Here is a 14,873-nt window from a genome sequence, read left to right as displayed (position 1 = left end):
TTATTCATTTAATAGCAAATAAATTGAAAATTTAAAACAAATTCCATAGAAATCAATAATATTCATGATCATAACACTAGACCCACAAAATTATTATAAGTTGATAATTTCAAATCTGATTTTGGATAGAAATCATGATATATGATGCAATTAATTAGGAAATGAAAAAAATATAATACTGCTCTTGAATAAATTCAAAATGAAAAAGTATTTAACGAATTGTATCGAAAATACAGGACCACATGATTTTCATAGAGCCAGAATCATATAAATAATATCATATCAATTATGAAAAAAATCAGTAATGAGGTTTTAACAGACTTTTTCCTACAAATCTCGCTACATAAATAATAACCTGTTTGTCATCTTCAGACGAATAGGAAAAGTGGGCAATCAAAGCTTGTATTTGTAGTTTATGTCATTCGTTGAATGGCAGATGAATAATTCAATAGATATAGATATTTGTCGGAAGGGTATATAATTTTCCTCCAAACACCTTTGAACTGTTTCGCTGTTGGATTATTGTTGCCCCGCGCAATCTTACGTTTTAGAAAAACGATCTCAGGTCTTTGTGTCCTGAGAATTCACTCTACCTCATTCTTGAAATAGACTATATAACTGAAATCAACGGTATGTTAATGTTTTTATATGTATGTGGACTAAGCATTACCTACCATTATACATATTCATATACCCACACAAATTTGTGTCATACTGTTTATATTTCACTCTATTCATATGTTAATGACTATACTTTGCATTTTCTAATTCAACCCGGTTTCTATCTGGAATTACTACGTCTACGATCAAACAGAGGACCTTCACCCACCCAGCGGTGGGTGAAGTTAGTTCACATACACATAAAAATCCAAACATGCCGTAAATTTCAGTTTTAGAGGTTCCAGTTCTACCTATCGAGATTTTTTTTGTTGTATTCTAAATATTGGGAATATACAGCATGACTCACGGTCGATGGTAGGTTAGACGTTTTTGGAAAACGCAAAGCATGATTTTTCTGAAAATTTAACCTCTCACATTTCCTTATTTGTGCTATCGATCTAAAATATTTTCAGCATTGTGGCGTTGCCACTTCCATCAAAAAGTCCTAGCAACTTTATTTTTTCAATGGAACACCCCGTATATTAATACATTTTTGAAATCGCTCTGGTATTTTAATACTTTTTTGTTAATAATGTACTATACCTATCTCTATCTGTTTCCGAGATAAAAAATAAATTGTGCTAAATATGGTCCAAAACATAGCCTTAATTGAAATTAAGTACATCAGTACGGGATGTTCCATTGAAAAAAATAAAGTTGCTAGGACTTTTTGATGGAAGTGGCAACGCCGCAATGCTGAAAATATTTAAGATCGATAGAACAGGTGAGGAAATGTGAGAGGTGAAATTTTCAGAAACGTCTAACCTACCATCGACCGTTAGTCACTCTGTATATCAAATACATGAACCTTAACTCTAATTCCATTTGAAATTTATTTTTAAGAGGATAATACTTTACCAGAGAATATTTTGTTGATTTAGATACTGAATTTATCATTATAGCATTTTATTTTGCGCATTTATTTGTAAGTGATTTAGTATAATTTCAAAATTAATTGCATGGAGTAATGAAAATAATTTCGAGCTAGTACGGTCCTGTAGCTTTTCGTGGCTTCGAATGTGAACATACGAATATTTTATTAAGTTACTTTCAAAATGTCAAACCAAAAACGCTTTATTTTTGTTTGCACTATTATAAAAACACACTTAAACAAAACCCTAAACCTTTTCGATTTAGAAAACAGAACGTTGAATGCCTTTTCAAATAAGGTGAACTTTACGAATACTAAATCGCGACTAATGGGATTTGATTTATCTCACCATAAGTTTACCGTACTTCAGTCGTCACTCGACGATTTGAGTGCTCATTTCCTTTATTTTTACTTTCATGCCCTTCCATTTCGACAGTATGCAGATTGAAATTGAAAACACGAATTCGCCGGCTGTTTTTAAGTGTTAACTATTGAGGAATTTGAATATTTTCTGATTTGAAATACTATCGAAGTATTTCACAGTTTATGTCAGTCCTCATTATTTTATTATTTCGTTTCGTTTTGTTTGTCAACTGAAGCCTAAAAATACTTTTCTTTCAGGACATTCAAAGTTGTAACATCGACTTATCCTATCTAGTGTTATCGATAGTTGAAGTGATTGATGAATATTTCATTTTATTATCAACCAATGACCACTGCGTAGATGTAATGAGCTAAGAATGAAACCCGTATTATTATTATTTAATAGTCTGTACCGTACATTGGAGATGAAAATACTGCGAATATAAATGTCAACTTGGATCTACTGGGTGAATCATATGATTTTTTTCAGGACACTAATGGGAGCACTGAAACTGAATCTTGGTGGTGCCCCTGAAGGTCCTGCTGGGACAGGTAAAACAGAGACATGTAAAGACCTCGCGAAAGCAGTGGCGAAGAAATGCGTAGTTTTCAACTGCTCTGATGGATTGGACTATAAGGCACTTGGGAAATTCTTCAAGGTGATTTGTCAGGATATATGTATTTCAAGAGGCAAATTGAACTATATTATTTGTAGGGTTTAGCTCAGGCAGGCGCTTGGGCGTGCTTCGATGAATTCAACCGAATAGAACTTGAGGTCCTCTCTGTAGTAGCGCAACAAATACTGAGTATTCAAACAGCGGTAGCTGCTAAATTGAAAAAGTTTGTCTTTGAAGGAACTGAGATCACTTTGGACCCGACTTGTACCGTTTTCATCACAATGAACCCTGGGTATTATTTAGAGTTCTTATAAATTTTTATTACTTTCCACAAATTCTTTTTGTGAGCGGTTCAGATTTTTGCATATAAATGAAACTGGATCTGAATGAATTTAGTAGATTTACGAAACAATATCGGCCGCATACAGGGTGTTTCAATTTCGATTCTCACCATTGGCATCTCAGAAACTATGAGAGATACGAAGATGATAAAATTGGGACAAACTTGCGCATTTACCTGACTAACAATATGCCGTTGAGAATGTTCTGAAAATCCGAGAATAAGTGGAGATATCCGGAAAAAAAAACAGAAATTTCGGAAAATGGTTTTAATTTTTTTCTGGCTCAATTTTTCGAAGGATCCGAAAATGATTTTGAAAATAATTAATTCTTATCATAATCGGCTTTGACTTTGATGTTTCTAAATTTGACTTTCGATTTGCTCAATGGCATTTTGTTATTGTACAAGTCATTGAATTTTTGAAGAAAAATGGCTTTCACGAATGAAGAAAAATGAGATATGATACTTTATTACAAATACGATAGAAACAGTGTTAGGATGTCGGAAATCTATTTGAACTTGTATCCTGAAAGACGACAACCACATCGAACTATGTTTAAGTTATTGGATCAAAATCTCACCGAGTTTGGTTCGTTTGAAAAGCCAATGAAAAAATACGGAGATAGTAGCACCAATCAAATTTCGATAAATGAGGTGTGTATGAGGTAATCAGACATTGTGTCCTTTTCAATGAAAATAGAACTTTGAACAAATAACAATAATTAACGAAAATGTAAAGACAAAAGTAAATCACAGCAAATGCTCAAAATGCTGGTCTTGTTTATGATAATACAACTGTTTCTTTCTCCGAATATTATTCACTGCACGATTGATTTCCCTCTTCCTCAATCTTCCGAACTCTCTAACAACGTGTGTTGAAGATCCTCAATATTATGATATTCCCTCTGACTATAAACTCTATTTTTCAGTGTATCCTATAAGAATGTATCCATGACACTAAGTCTGGAGATTTTGCTGACCACCTCACCGGCCCATTATTCCCTATCCATTTAGCACTAAACCTTTCAGTCGGGTAATTAGATACTCATCTGGGAATGTGCGGTGGAGCACCATCTTGTTGAAATCAGATGTTGCTATAGTTAGCCAAAGGTAGATCATCCAAATAGTCTTCGAAAATCGACCTTAAAAACTGGTGATAGGTTTACACATTCAAAATTCCTTCAAATAAATGAGGACCCAAAATTCTATCTTTGTAAAGTCCTGCCACACGTTAATACTAAATCACACTTGTGGTCGAATTTCTCGGAACTGTTTGGGGTTGTTTATGCTCCAAATGTGTACGTTATTTCGGTTGAATATCCCACAATTCGTAAAAGTGTTTTTATCTGACCAAATTACATTTTCCAGGAAAACAAGAACATCAGGTCTTCTTATTCTAATCGCCTTTCGGGATCACCTGTATGCAATTTTTGAGATATGTGTATTTTGTAACATTTTGAACCGCTGTTTTTGAGATGTCTCCAAGCACTTGTACGACAAATATTTAGTTCAAAACGGAAAAAATCCAATATAGCGCCCATCAGAAAAATGAAGTTGATGATGGTGGCCGGGAGAGGAAACGTTGGATAGCAAATCTGAAAACACCATTATATAGCAGGGAAAAATTGGCATTGTGGAAGTGCGAATTATTTTGGAATCCTTCGGCAAATAATGCCAGAAAAAAATAAAAACCATTTTTCGAAATTTCTCTTTTATCCGGATATCTCCGGATATCCTTGGAATTTCAGAACTTTCTGAACGGCATATTGTTGGTGAGGTAAATGTGCAACTTTACCCCGATTTAACCATCTTCGTATCTCTCATAGTTTCCGAGATCCCAGTTGTGAGGATCGAATTTGAAACGCCCTGTATAATGCAATATCCGTCATGATATAATATAAGGAAGTAGCTTATTACGGTAGGCATTCGTCAAATCCTACTGTGGAGGTATGTTGAGAAAGCTGAATATTTCGAATTTTAATGCGCTTCACCATAATATCTCTTCGGGCTAGAGTCCAAACAGAGTAGGTCATTTTCATAACGATTATTTCTTACTTGTGTCAATATCACTTGCGCTCAGAAAAATTTGAGAGTGTAAATGTGGCACTCCCTGAGGTCGGAAGCAGAAGTTTCATGATTTGTATAAAATGGATAACTGGAAATTTTAAGCTTCTGGATAAAATGGTCTTCATCAGTCCTTGAGGTTGGTGGCAGTGTGCAGCTCGTGAACTGAAGCATCCTGCTCCATCTGAATGTCCGGAATACGTATACTTAGCCGTGGGTGCAACAACATTACTCACAAGAGGTGATGTTAGTGAATAACTCTCTCAGCAACAAATATCAGCACAAACTCTGGCATGTCTGGTCATCGGAACTATCGGAGAATAACACAGCTGCTGCCACATATACGCTTGCTCCTCTTCTACTGTTTTGGAGTAGTGAAGTGGACTCGGGAGAAGCTGTACCAACTAGATGTGAAAACACAAAAAATGGTACATCTTCATTGCAGTTTGAGTCTTTCATTGTCCGTTCCCTAAAACTGGGGGTCCGTGGACTTTCCAGTTTGGGGTATCTACATAACATAATGTTTTCGAATAAACGCTGTGAAGTCATCAGGAGATCGGATCCAGCTAACCGAGCAATCGATAAGCTTGGTTTTGTTTTCGATAGTGAACGATGTAACCGAAAAATTCTTTTATGGGTCCGTCATCAGTCAGTAATTTCAAACCTAATTCGATGTATCATAATGTTACGAAAATGTTAAGAAATCTACTTTGAATTTTGTACCAAACCACCTTGTGATATTCTTTCCTATTGAAAATACTATTTCTGTCAAGAGAGTTGTTAATTTTTGCCAATGTACTAACGTCGATAAGAGGTAAACAAGTTTTGCTGATAAATCGCATTGTTGTTGGGGTTTGCACTAATCGTTATACGATCAGTAGGTACACATTCGACAATTTTCATTGAATTGAGAGAACCGGAGCTAAATGGGTAGTTTTTTTCTCTGGGCTCTACACATGATAAAATACAATTACTGAAGAAATAAAAAAAACCTAAAACTTTTTTCTCGATCTCAAGAATCGATGATTTGAATTAAAAATACAAGATTGAATGTTTTTTTTATATATCCAGAATCATGTGAATGTTTTTATATTCACTCTGGACAGTTTTACATCTGAATGTTTGCTAATATCCATTATATCACTTGTGTTCTCTTGTTCTACATTTAAATTTTTTGCTGTATTCATATATTTAGTAACTTCAGTTAATCTCTAACATTTAATGTTTCCTGGTATAATAAAGACGACAACAGTATGTTTTGATTGGCTTCCGGAATTTTACCTGGTCTTCCTTGGTAATAATCTCCAAATGTTACAACTGCAACTGCGCCAGTCATCTTTACGTCAGAAAATTGTAGTTGAAACGTTTGGATATTATAACCAAAGAAGACCACGGTAAAACCTGGAAGCCGATCAACACATTAACGCCAGCCGTAAAAGCCTACATTTCTAAATACAATACAATAATAGGCTTGGTAAATAATACTGAAACTATTACTATTATTTGAAATACACAAAATGTTTTCTATGAATACTTCAACGAGACACTGTATGTTAATATATACATTTTATTCCTCCAGGTATGCTGGTCGTCAAGAGTTACCTGATAATCTGAAAGTATTATTCAGAACAGTTGCTATGATGGTTCCAGATTATGCAATGATAGGAGAAATATCTCTTTATTCATATGGATTTGAACAAGCTAAAAGGTATTGTTTCCATAACACTAGCCAACAAATGAGAAAAAAAAATGCAACTTATAGTATAATGGCTATACATGAGAGTTTAAAGCATCCTGACTACTACTTTATCAAACATTTTCCATCACGTAAAGATTTTGGGTTATAGTTATTTTCATTTTATACAAAAGTTATCACATATTATAGGGAAATATAAGATCAAAACAAGAAAAAACAATATATTTTGAAGATAACAGACTTTATTTACAATTCACATGAAAAATATTCAAATGAAGTCTTTTGTGCATAACCTTTTTGCAAATATTGACTTTCGTTTATATGTTTCATCGTTTTTCCTCATAAGGAACCAACAATAATCCCCCATCATTGCTGCATCCCATCTGCCTTGGTAACATTGCTCCATTGTCGGAATGTCTTGGTGGAACCCTTCCCCTTGTTTGTTACTGACAGCACCCAAATTTTGTGTGAAAAAATTCAAATGGGAGTGCAAGAAATGGATTTTGAGAGACATGCAACATCCCTTTATGCAGTAGTTGTCAAGTAGTTCTTCTACAAGTATTTCATAATTTTCTACTTTCGTGTTCTCTAACTGCGAAATAATTCTTTTGAGAGAACTCCACGCAACTAATTCAATATTACGTAATTTTTGATCAAACACTTAGTAGTTTTTCTAATTTGTGGTCCAACAAATATACCTTCCTTGAGCTTTTGAAAAACCTGATTAAGATATTTAAACGCATCACCTTCTTTGTCTAATGATTTTACAAAATGTTTCATGAACCCCAGTTTAATGTGTAATGGAGGAAACAAAACGTTTTTGGGATCACCAAGAGGTATATTCTTCAGGTTAGCTTGACCTGGAATATATTTATCTCTCGGAGGCCATTCTTTTACTTGATAATGACTCTGTGTTGCCCTACTGTTCCAAAGGCGAAGCAAACAGCAAAACTTCGTAAATCCGCCCTGAAGACCTAGTGATAGTCGTATGACCTTTAGGTCACTACGTATTTGCGTCTTATACGTATTATAATAAAAAGGGTTCTATTTTTAGGAGTGACTAATTTTTTTGAAAAAAAAGTTTTTGGTAGAATGCCAAAAACTTTCTTTCTCAAAACACGTATTATAACTTTAGAACAGTTAGAATATTTTTTGATTGATTCGGCTGTTACTTGATGAAGATACATAGTAATTTCAAAAACATTTTATCCTGCATAGTTATAAACGAGACTAGCTCATGGTTACAGTTCCCAAATATTGTAACTTTGGTTTTAGGGGCTAGTAAATTCCTTTGTTGTAATCTAGACCCTAATAGACGTATTGGTGAAGAGGACTGACACTAAATGGGAAAAATCTGAACCAGAAATCCAACCACCATCAATCGAATAAGAGAGGAATCATCAAGACTCTACTTGATCGTGCTTTTCGACTCTGTAATACAAAGGAAGGTCTCAAAAAGGAACTAGGCATTATCAAAAATGACCTACAACGGAATGGTTACTCCAGAGTGATGGTAGAACAGGCCTTAGCTAGAAGACATCAAGAACTCCACAAGGAAGAGAGGTCGCCACGACCAGTATTTGTGCTTCTCTACATCAGAGGATTATCGGAAAGGATAAGGAGGATTGGGTCCAAGTACAACATCAGGACCTGCTTCAGATCTGGGAACACTATCCGTAGCAGCCTTACAAAAACCAGGCCACCAAACTGCGATTTCAAGAATTGCATTTACCGGGTACCCTGCGAGTGCGGAGAATCATACATCTAAGAGGCCATTGAAAGTTCGCATTACTGAGCACAAGAAACACACACAGCGAGGAGAAACCAGCAAATCCGGAATAGCAGAGCATGTTTGGACTCATCAACATAACATCAAGTGGGCTCAAGCTGAAATCATCCACAAAGAGGAACACTGGTTCAGGAGAAAATTTCAAGAAGCCGCTTATATTTTGTCCAACAACGCATTTAGTCAAGCTAGCGTAGAGATACGTAATATATGGAAACCTCTAATCCTGCGAAAAACGACCAATTTCCGCCAAACGGTCATCTCCCGTTAAAAACCAATGAAGCAGAAAAAGTGAAGAGGGGCTAGGTGAAAGCACTCGAACGACTTATAAATAGTCAGATCTCGGAGGAATAAGTTCAGTTACCACCCGAGGACGATTATGGATACTAATAATCGAAACGTCGTGACATAACTTGGTTTGAAATCTTTTAATTTTTATTCTTTTTTTTTTGTTAATAATAATTTTTTAAATTTAATTTTTCAGCTTTTATTGATATTTCAATTTTCATTTGTCTGGGTGTTGTTTGTATGTTATTTATTTGTAATTTCAGTTTTTCGTTTAATAAAATTGTTATTTCCGGTTAATCTTGTTAATTTTTTAATTGTTTTTTCAGGGTTTTCAAATCAATTTATATTATATCAGACAATGGAAGTCCGAACTGATGAAATACACCACGAAACATTGTCAACCACCTTCAAACAAACATAGACCCTAATAGTTCAGCATTCTCTTTGGCCAAATGGAGGTCCTGAACTAGGTCATTTAATTCATACATTTCCAAATCTTCCTTCCAATTTGCCAGGGGGTGTTGGAACTGGTAAACCTTCCCCATGAAGAACTGGCCTTCTTGCGAAGGATTATCTGTATATACAATTTTGTGTTTGCTCTTTTTTGAAAAACCAGACACGTTTGTCATGCAAAAGTAACAGTCGTTGTAATGATTTGTTGTTTCTCGCCAAATCATTGGAACTGCAAAAGGCATAGAAGAGCGTTTGCCATTTAACCAGTTGTTTAGATTTGCTGCACGGGTTTGGCAACATACAAGAGGAGTCCAATCCCGATCTTGATCATCAACAACACATCCAAAATACTTCTGGTAAGCTACTTTGGTCATTTGATTAATTGGCCGTTTCTGCGATTCAGGAGTAAACTGACCACATACATAGAAAAAACTTTCTGCGGGATTAACGCAGCCACGTTTCTGTACTTTGGACATTTTTGTACTGTTGCGTACATCGAGCTCAAATATGTGATAATGCGTTTACAGGAGTCAACTCATTTTATTCACAAAGATAACACTATTATGAAATACTCTTAATACTCGCGTGATTGTTCACCTCGCTTCAATAATACTAACCCACTACTACTCGAGTTAAAACAATATTGATGTTCCGATTGGCAACCTGCTACTTTTATAGCGGTTCCGTATTTCTGGTGTTTTCTGAAAACTTCGAGAATCGGAACTTCTAGAGGCAACCCGTACAAGTCTAATATACAGCGGAAGCAGATTCGAATACTGGGCAGAGCCGCTGTGTTGCCAGATTTTGAACAATTTCCTCAATATAGGGAAAAAGCAAATTTGGAATGTAGTGTTCATTGATTTTTGTGAAAAAAATCATAACCCAAAAACCTTACGTGTTGAGAAATGTTTACTATCATTTCCGCATTTAGGGATCAGAAATTAACAAAGAACTGCCTTTGGCATTATAGTCGTAAATTGGCTGTAAATTATTGTAATTTTCCACATAAAAATTGGAATGAATTTGCTGAATTCATATCAGTGTTAAACCTTATTTTAATATTACTCTTTTGGTATTGCCAAATATATTAGGTATTTTCATCAAGTATCTACCAATCTTATAATATATCAACATTTTAATCCAACTGATGATAACTATGTAGCCTATTTGTATGATTGAAAATCTGTTTATGAAGAAAACAGGTTTCAGTTTCATGAGTTGATTTTGATTCCCACTTCACTATATTTCAATACTGTTTTCTGTTTCATTCGCGGGAACTCAAATTTTTGGATGTTCCCACATTTTTAAATGCAAAATATTCTCATATCTTTGGTTAAAAAACATTTTTATACAGAGTATAAATACTTGAAAAGTTACCCAAAGTTTCAGCCAAATCTGCCGAATGGCATTTTTTGAAATTTTCCCTAACAAATGTTTGAAGTCGCTATTTGAATGGTGGAGCCCACCTCCCCTACCCCTCTGAAATGAAACATTCCTTCTTCTTGGCCACTAAGGCCAAAATCCCGCCCATCGTCGTCCGCCAGAAGGACACTGATAAAGTTGACGGCTCGAGAGAAAATTGAGTTTCCAAAAGCCGTCAACCTACATGACGGTATCCAGATCCAACCGGAGTCTCCTGACAACTATCGTCTACTGGCAAGACTCTTGGTGAAGGAGAAAATCCCTCACCATACCTATTCACCCCCTGAGGAACGGCAAATTCGTGCCGTTTTCAGGGGAGTGCCAGAGCACTTGGCAGTCAACGATATTCGTGAGGAGCTCGAAGCCAAGGGCTTTGACCTCACCAGTGTCACGCGCATGAAGCGCGCTGGCAAACCGATTCCTCTGATCCTTGTTTTGGTAAACAGGGACCAGAAGCATATATTTGAGGTCAAAGACATCTTGAGTGTGAAGGTTCAGGTCGAACCCCAACACCCAAAAACTTCGGTGGGTTAGTGCCACCGTTGTCAACGTTTTGGTCACTGCCAGCGCAATTGCCTAGTAGAGCTCATCTGTGTCAAATGCGCTGGCAGGCACTTGACAAGTGCCTGCAAAAAGGCCAGGTCTGACCCCCCGAAGTGCAATAACTGCAAAGGGGCCCACACTGCTAATTACCGTGGCTGCCCTGCGTACCTCAAGGTACAACGCAAAAGGCAGCAAACTCCCAAAAAACCAGCCCCTTCAGGGAGACCTGCGAGGTCTGGACGCGTCCAGGAGGAGTCAGCTTTGCTAAAGCTGCATCCAAGGGTGCAAGCAGTATAGTAAAGCCCACCTCCCCTCGACCTGAACCCTCACCTCAGACTCAGGGGGTTTCAGATATCTATACCGCACTGGACCAGATGAAAAAGCTGTTTGTTAAATTCCCCGTGCTACAGAAAATGTTCACGGTGAATACTGACGTAAATAGCCGGAACTGCCAATGTCTAGACAACCAACGTTGCCTAGATCTCTGAAGATAGTTTTTTGAAATGCTAATGGCATTCGTTCAAAGAAACTTAACTTTGAGAACTTTTTGATTGAGAACAACATCAATGTGGCTCTAGTCCGAGAGACACATCTGAGAAACGAATCTATTGTCACAGAGAACGTGTTGGACGTGCTGGAGGGGGAGTTGGCATTTTTGTCAAACGATCCCTTCAGTGTATCCAATACGGCATTGACAGTGCTCGATTACACGGTACTGAGGCCGGGGGGTCGAAATTCAACTGAACAGGGGTTGTCACAAAATAATCTCGGTTTACAACCCTCAACATGACTCTTTCATTCATGAACTGATTAGATAAATCAGATAAGTACTAATATTATTAAGTGAAGATTACTACAATACATTAGTGAAAACCGCTCCCTAATCGGAAAAACCGTTTTTGAGATTAATGCGGATAAATGCAGAATGGCAGAATGATATTGAATACACAAATAAATATCTTTCAAAATTTGGAAAAATATTGAATATTAGCAAGCTTTTAAAAAAATGTTCAAAATTCTGTCCTCAATTTCAGTCTATCTCAAAAAATCGTTCATACATACAAGTTGTGTTCCGAACAGCTATCTTCTCAAAATCATTATGACTATGGGATGAGAGCGGTAAAGTCCGTTCTGTTGGCTGCCGGGGCACTGAGAAGGGGTTATCCAGATGTTGAAGAACCACAACTTGTACTGAGAGCCGTAATAGATGTTAATTTACCAAAGTTTTTGGCACAAGTAAGTAACGAGGAAGTCCTAACTTTGTGTATTTCTAGTTTGGGAAAGGTGGTGAAAGAGGAAATGAAAGAAGAGGAGAGAGAGAATGAATGCTTGGAAGAGAAAATGCGTTTCTGTTTCTTAGTATTTGTTCGAGATTTTGACCTTCCCTCAATCTAATGATGAACGAAGCTGAACTGCGTGAAATAAAACATTGAAGACCCAATTCGTCAGTAACTTGTATGCATAAACTTTGCCTTTTAATTGATAATTTGATGAAAAAATTAAATTTCTGTTCTTTAGCTTCCTTAACATGGTTGACATTTTAGGGAATTATCATTTTGAATCTCAAAACCTAATAAATTCACCTAATTCTCAGATCTGTTGTTTAGCGAAATTGGAAGCTTTTGTTTATTAATTAGAAAATTTTACGATCCGCACCGTTCAACAATTAATTAGCACCTAATAGTGTTTTCACATTCATTATTTTATTATTATTTTTATTGCGTTGCTAGCATCACATACTGCTAGCAACGCAACTTTAAGTAATGAGTTGCGGTGTAAGTTACAGAGCACCTAATTTTTGACTTCTGTACCTAAAAAGCACCTAAAAAGTACCTAATTTTGACATTTTCTAAATGCAATTTTCGTACTTTGCGTTGTTGGCGTAACAGAGCATGAAAAATTTCCTGTACCTACCCGACCGCATATCATTAAACAAAATCGATCGTTTTCTCAGTGCGACTCTGTACAAGCAGCCTTGTCTGGGAGATCTCGTGCACTATGCACGATACTTTTTTAAAGCACTGTGTTGCTTAGATGTCTAGAGTATAGAGAAAGCATGATCAAAATTGTTTTTGTTGTGGAATCGTTGGAAAACTGTGGAAAATTAAGGAGACTGTGGGGAAATTGGTTGCAGCAACTAACGGTTATTCATCTGTTCACCTTCATTAGATGTTTTTGTCATTGAAACATTACTCTATTACTTTATATATTGGTAAATAATAAACTTATTATTATTATTAACAAAACACGCGACTCATACTAATTTTTGTTTTTGTGGTGGAATTCAAGTTTCGATTTTGTTTTCGAAACTGAAACAAAATTTTAGTTTTGAAAATGAAACTAGTCGCAAGCTAGTCCGTGTGGTGAAAATCTGTCTATATGTAGGTGAAACAGGTTCAGTGATGGCAGAGCATATTTCAAAATCAACTGTTGATTACGCAATAAAATGGAATTTTTTATCTGTTCTATGATTTTTGGAGTTATCCTTGGAGTTTTCTAGATCGATGCTGAATTTCTTCCCAGCGAACATTCTCTAGAAGTCTGAGAACAAAAAAAGGTAGCTGAGAACCAGATCTGGAGAATATGGTGGATGCGGAAGTAATTCGAAGCCCAATGATTTGTGAGAGAGATATTCTCTCTCAAAATTTTTTGAGAGTGGATTACAGCAAATGACTGGCTGCTTTCGTGGTATTGTTGGCGTACTGTATCTCTCTCAAAACCAATCGTTGGACAGCTTTGATTTCTGTTAGATTACGGGTACACTGGATGCTTCTCCGTTTATGGTTTCGTTCACGAGCTGGTGTGTGCTACTACTTCATTGCGGTTCAATCTCGGACGAAGATCTCCGAAATTATCAGTCGCTTCTGGACGAACATATATGGTGGCAAAAATGTAAGGGTGACTTATGGAGCTGATTTTATGAAAAAAAGTTCGCATGGACATAGATCCAGGAATGTATTCTTTTCAAGATGCACACTGTTGAACTTGCTGAAAAAGTTTTTTTTGTAGGATAAATAACTTTTTTCCGATTCTGGTGAAATTTAGTCACTATTCTTTTTAGTGATAAGAGATCCATCAAGCCTTAATTAGGTACAAATTATTGAGTACAGTGGATGTTCGAAACACAATTTTGCCAACGTTATTGACCAATATAAGCCACTGACGTTTCTTGTTACGTCCAATTTTCTTTATATTGAAAGGGTTTTATTTTTCAGAGTGATTAATTTTTAGGAAAGATGGAAAGCCAAAAACTTTCTTTCCCGTTCAATTTTGTCTTGGGTAAAACACCAAAAATTAGTTGTCATGACTTGATTCTATTGTTTACCATGTGTCAAGTTACTTCCATTATTATGGCAAAGTATATTTACAATTTTTTTCAGGAAAATTGAACAGCCTGTATTTTGGAAATAATGCATTTCAAAATCTATTTTTGTGACCTTCATTTCATAAAATCAGCTCATGAACGTGCTTTCACATCTTTTCCACAATAAGGAACAATTAAAATGCTTAACAAGAAAGCGAATATAAGCATAAGCATGACCACCGAAAAAGCGCATTTTCTTGAGTAATACTACGACGGATATTGGATTATAACCGACAGGCATTTGTGCAAGTGTATTCACAGAGAGAAATCTTGCATTAGCTTCTCATTTGTCTAGCAGCAGGACGTACATATTGCTTTTGGGGTATTACTCCTTATCAGTAGAGAACGGGGCACATCTGACTAAGACAACAGTATTGTCTGTTGCTCAACTGATTTTCTCGACGTT

General features: G+C 36.1%; 1 protein-coding gene across 1 annotated transcript in view; it reads left to right on the top strand.

The window, feature by feature from the left end:
• Dnah3 (dynein heavy chain 3, axonemal) overlaps positions 1-14,873 on the top strand; it is a 184,373-nt gene that overhangs the window by 70,971 nt on the left and 98,529 nt on the right. Inside the window, exons 21-24 of the mRNA XM_074178952.1 lie at positions 2,385-2,553; positions 2,610-2,803; positions 6,495-6,623; positions 12,138-12,339. Of these exons, the coding sequence (XP_074035053.1) occupies positions 2,385-2,553; positions 2,610-2,803; positions 6,495-6,623; positions 12,138-12,339 (694 nt within the window). The remainder of the gene's footprint in view (positions 1-2,384; positions 2,554-2,609; positions 2,804-6,494; positions 6,624-12,137; positions 12,340-14,873) is intronic.

This window comes from Leptinotarsa decemlineata, unplaced genomic scaffold (assembly GCF_025532065.1).
Source record: "Leptinotarsa decemlineata unplaced genomic scaffold, Ldec_3_MD MMD2_tig00004307_RagTag_RagTag, whole genome shotgun sequence".
NCBI lineage: Eukaryota > Metazoa > Arthropoda > Insecta > Coleoptera > Chrysomelidae > Leptinotarsa > Leptinotarsa decemlineata.
Note: the sequence above shows the minus strand (reverse complement) of the source record. Positions and strands in the feature narration are given on the sequence as shown.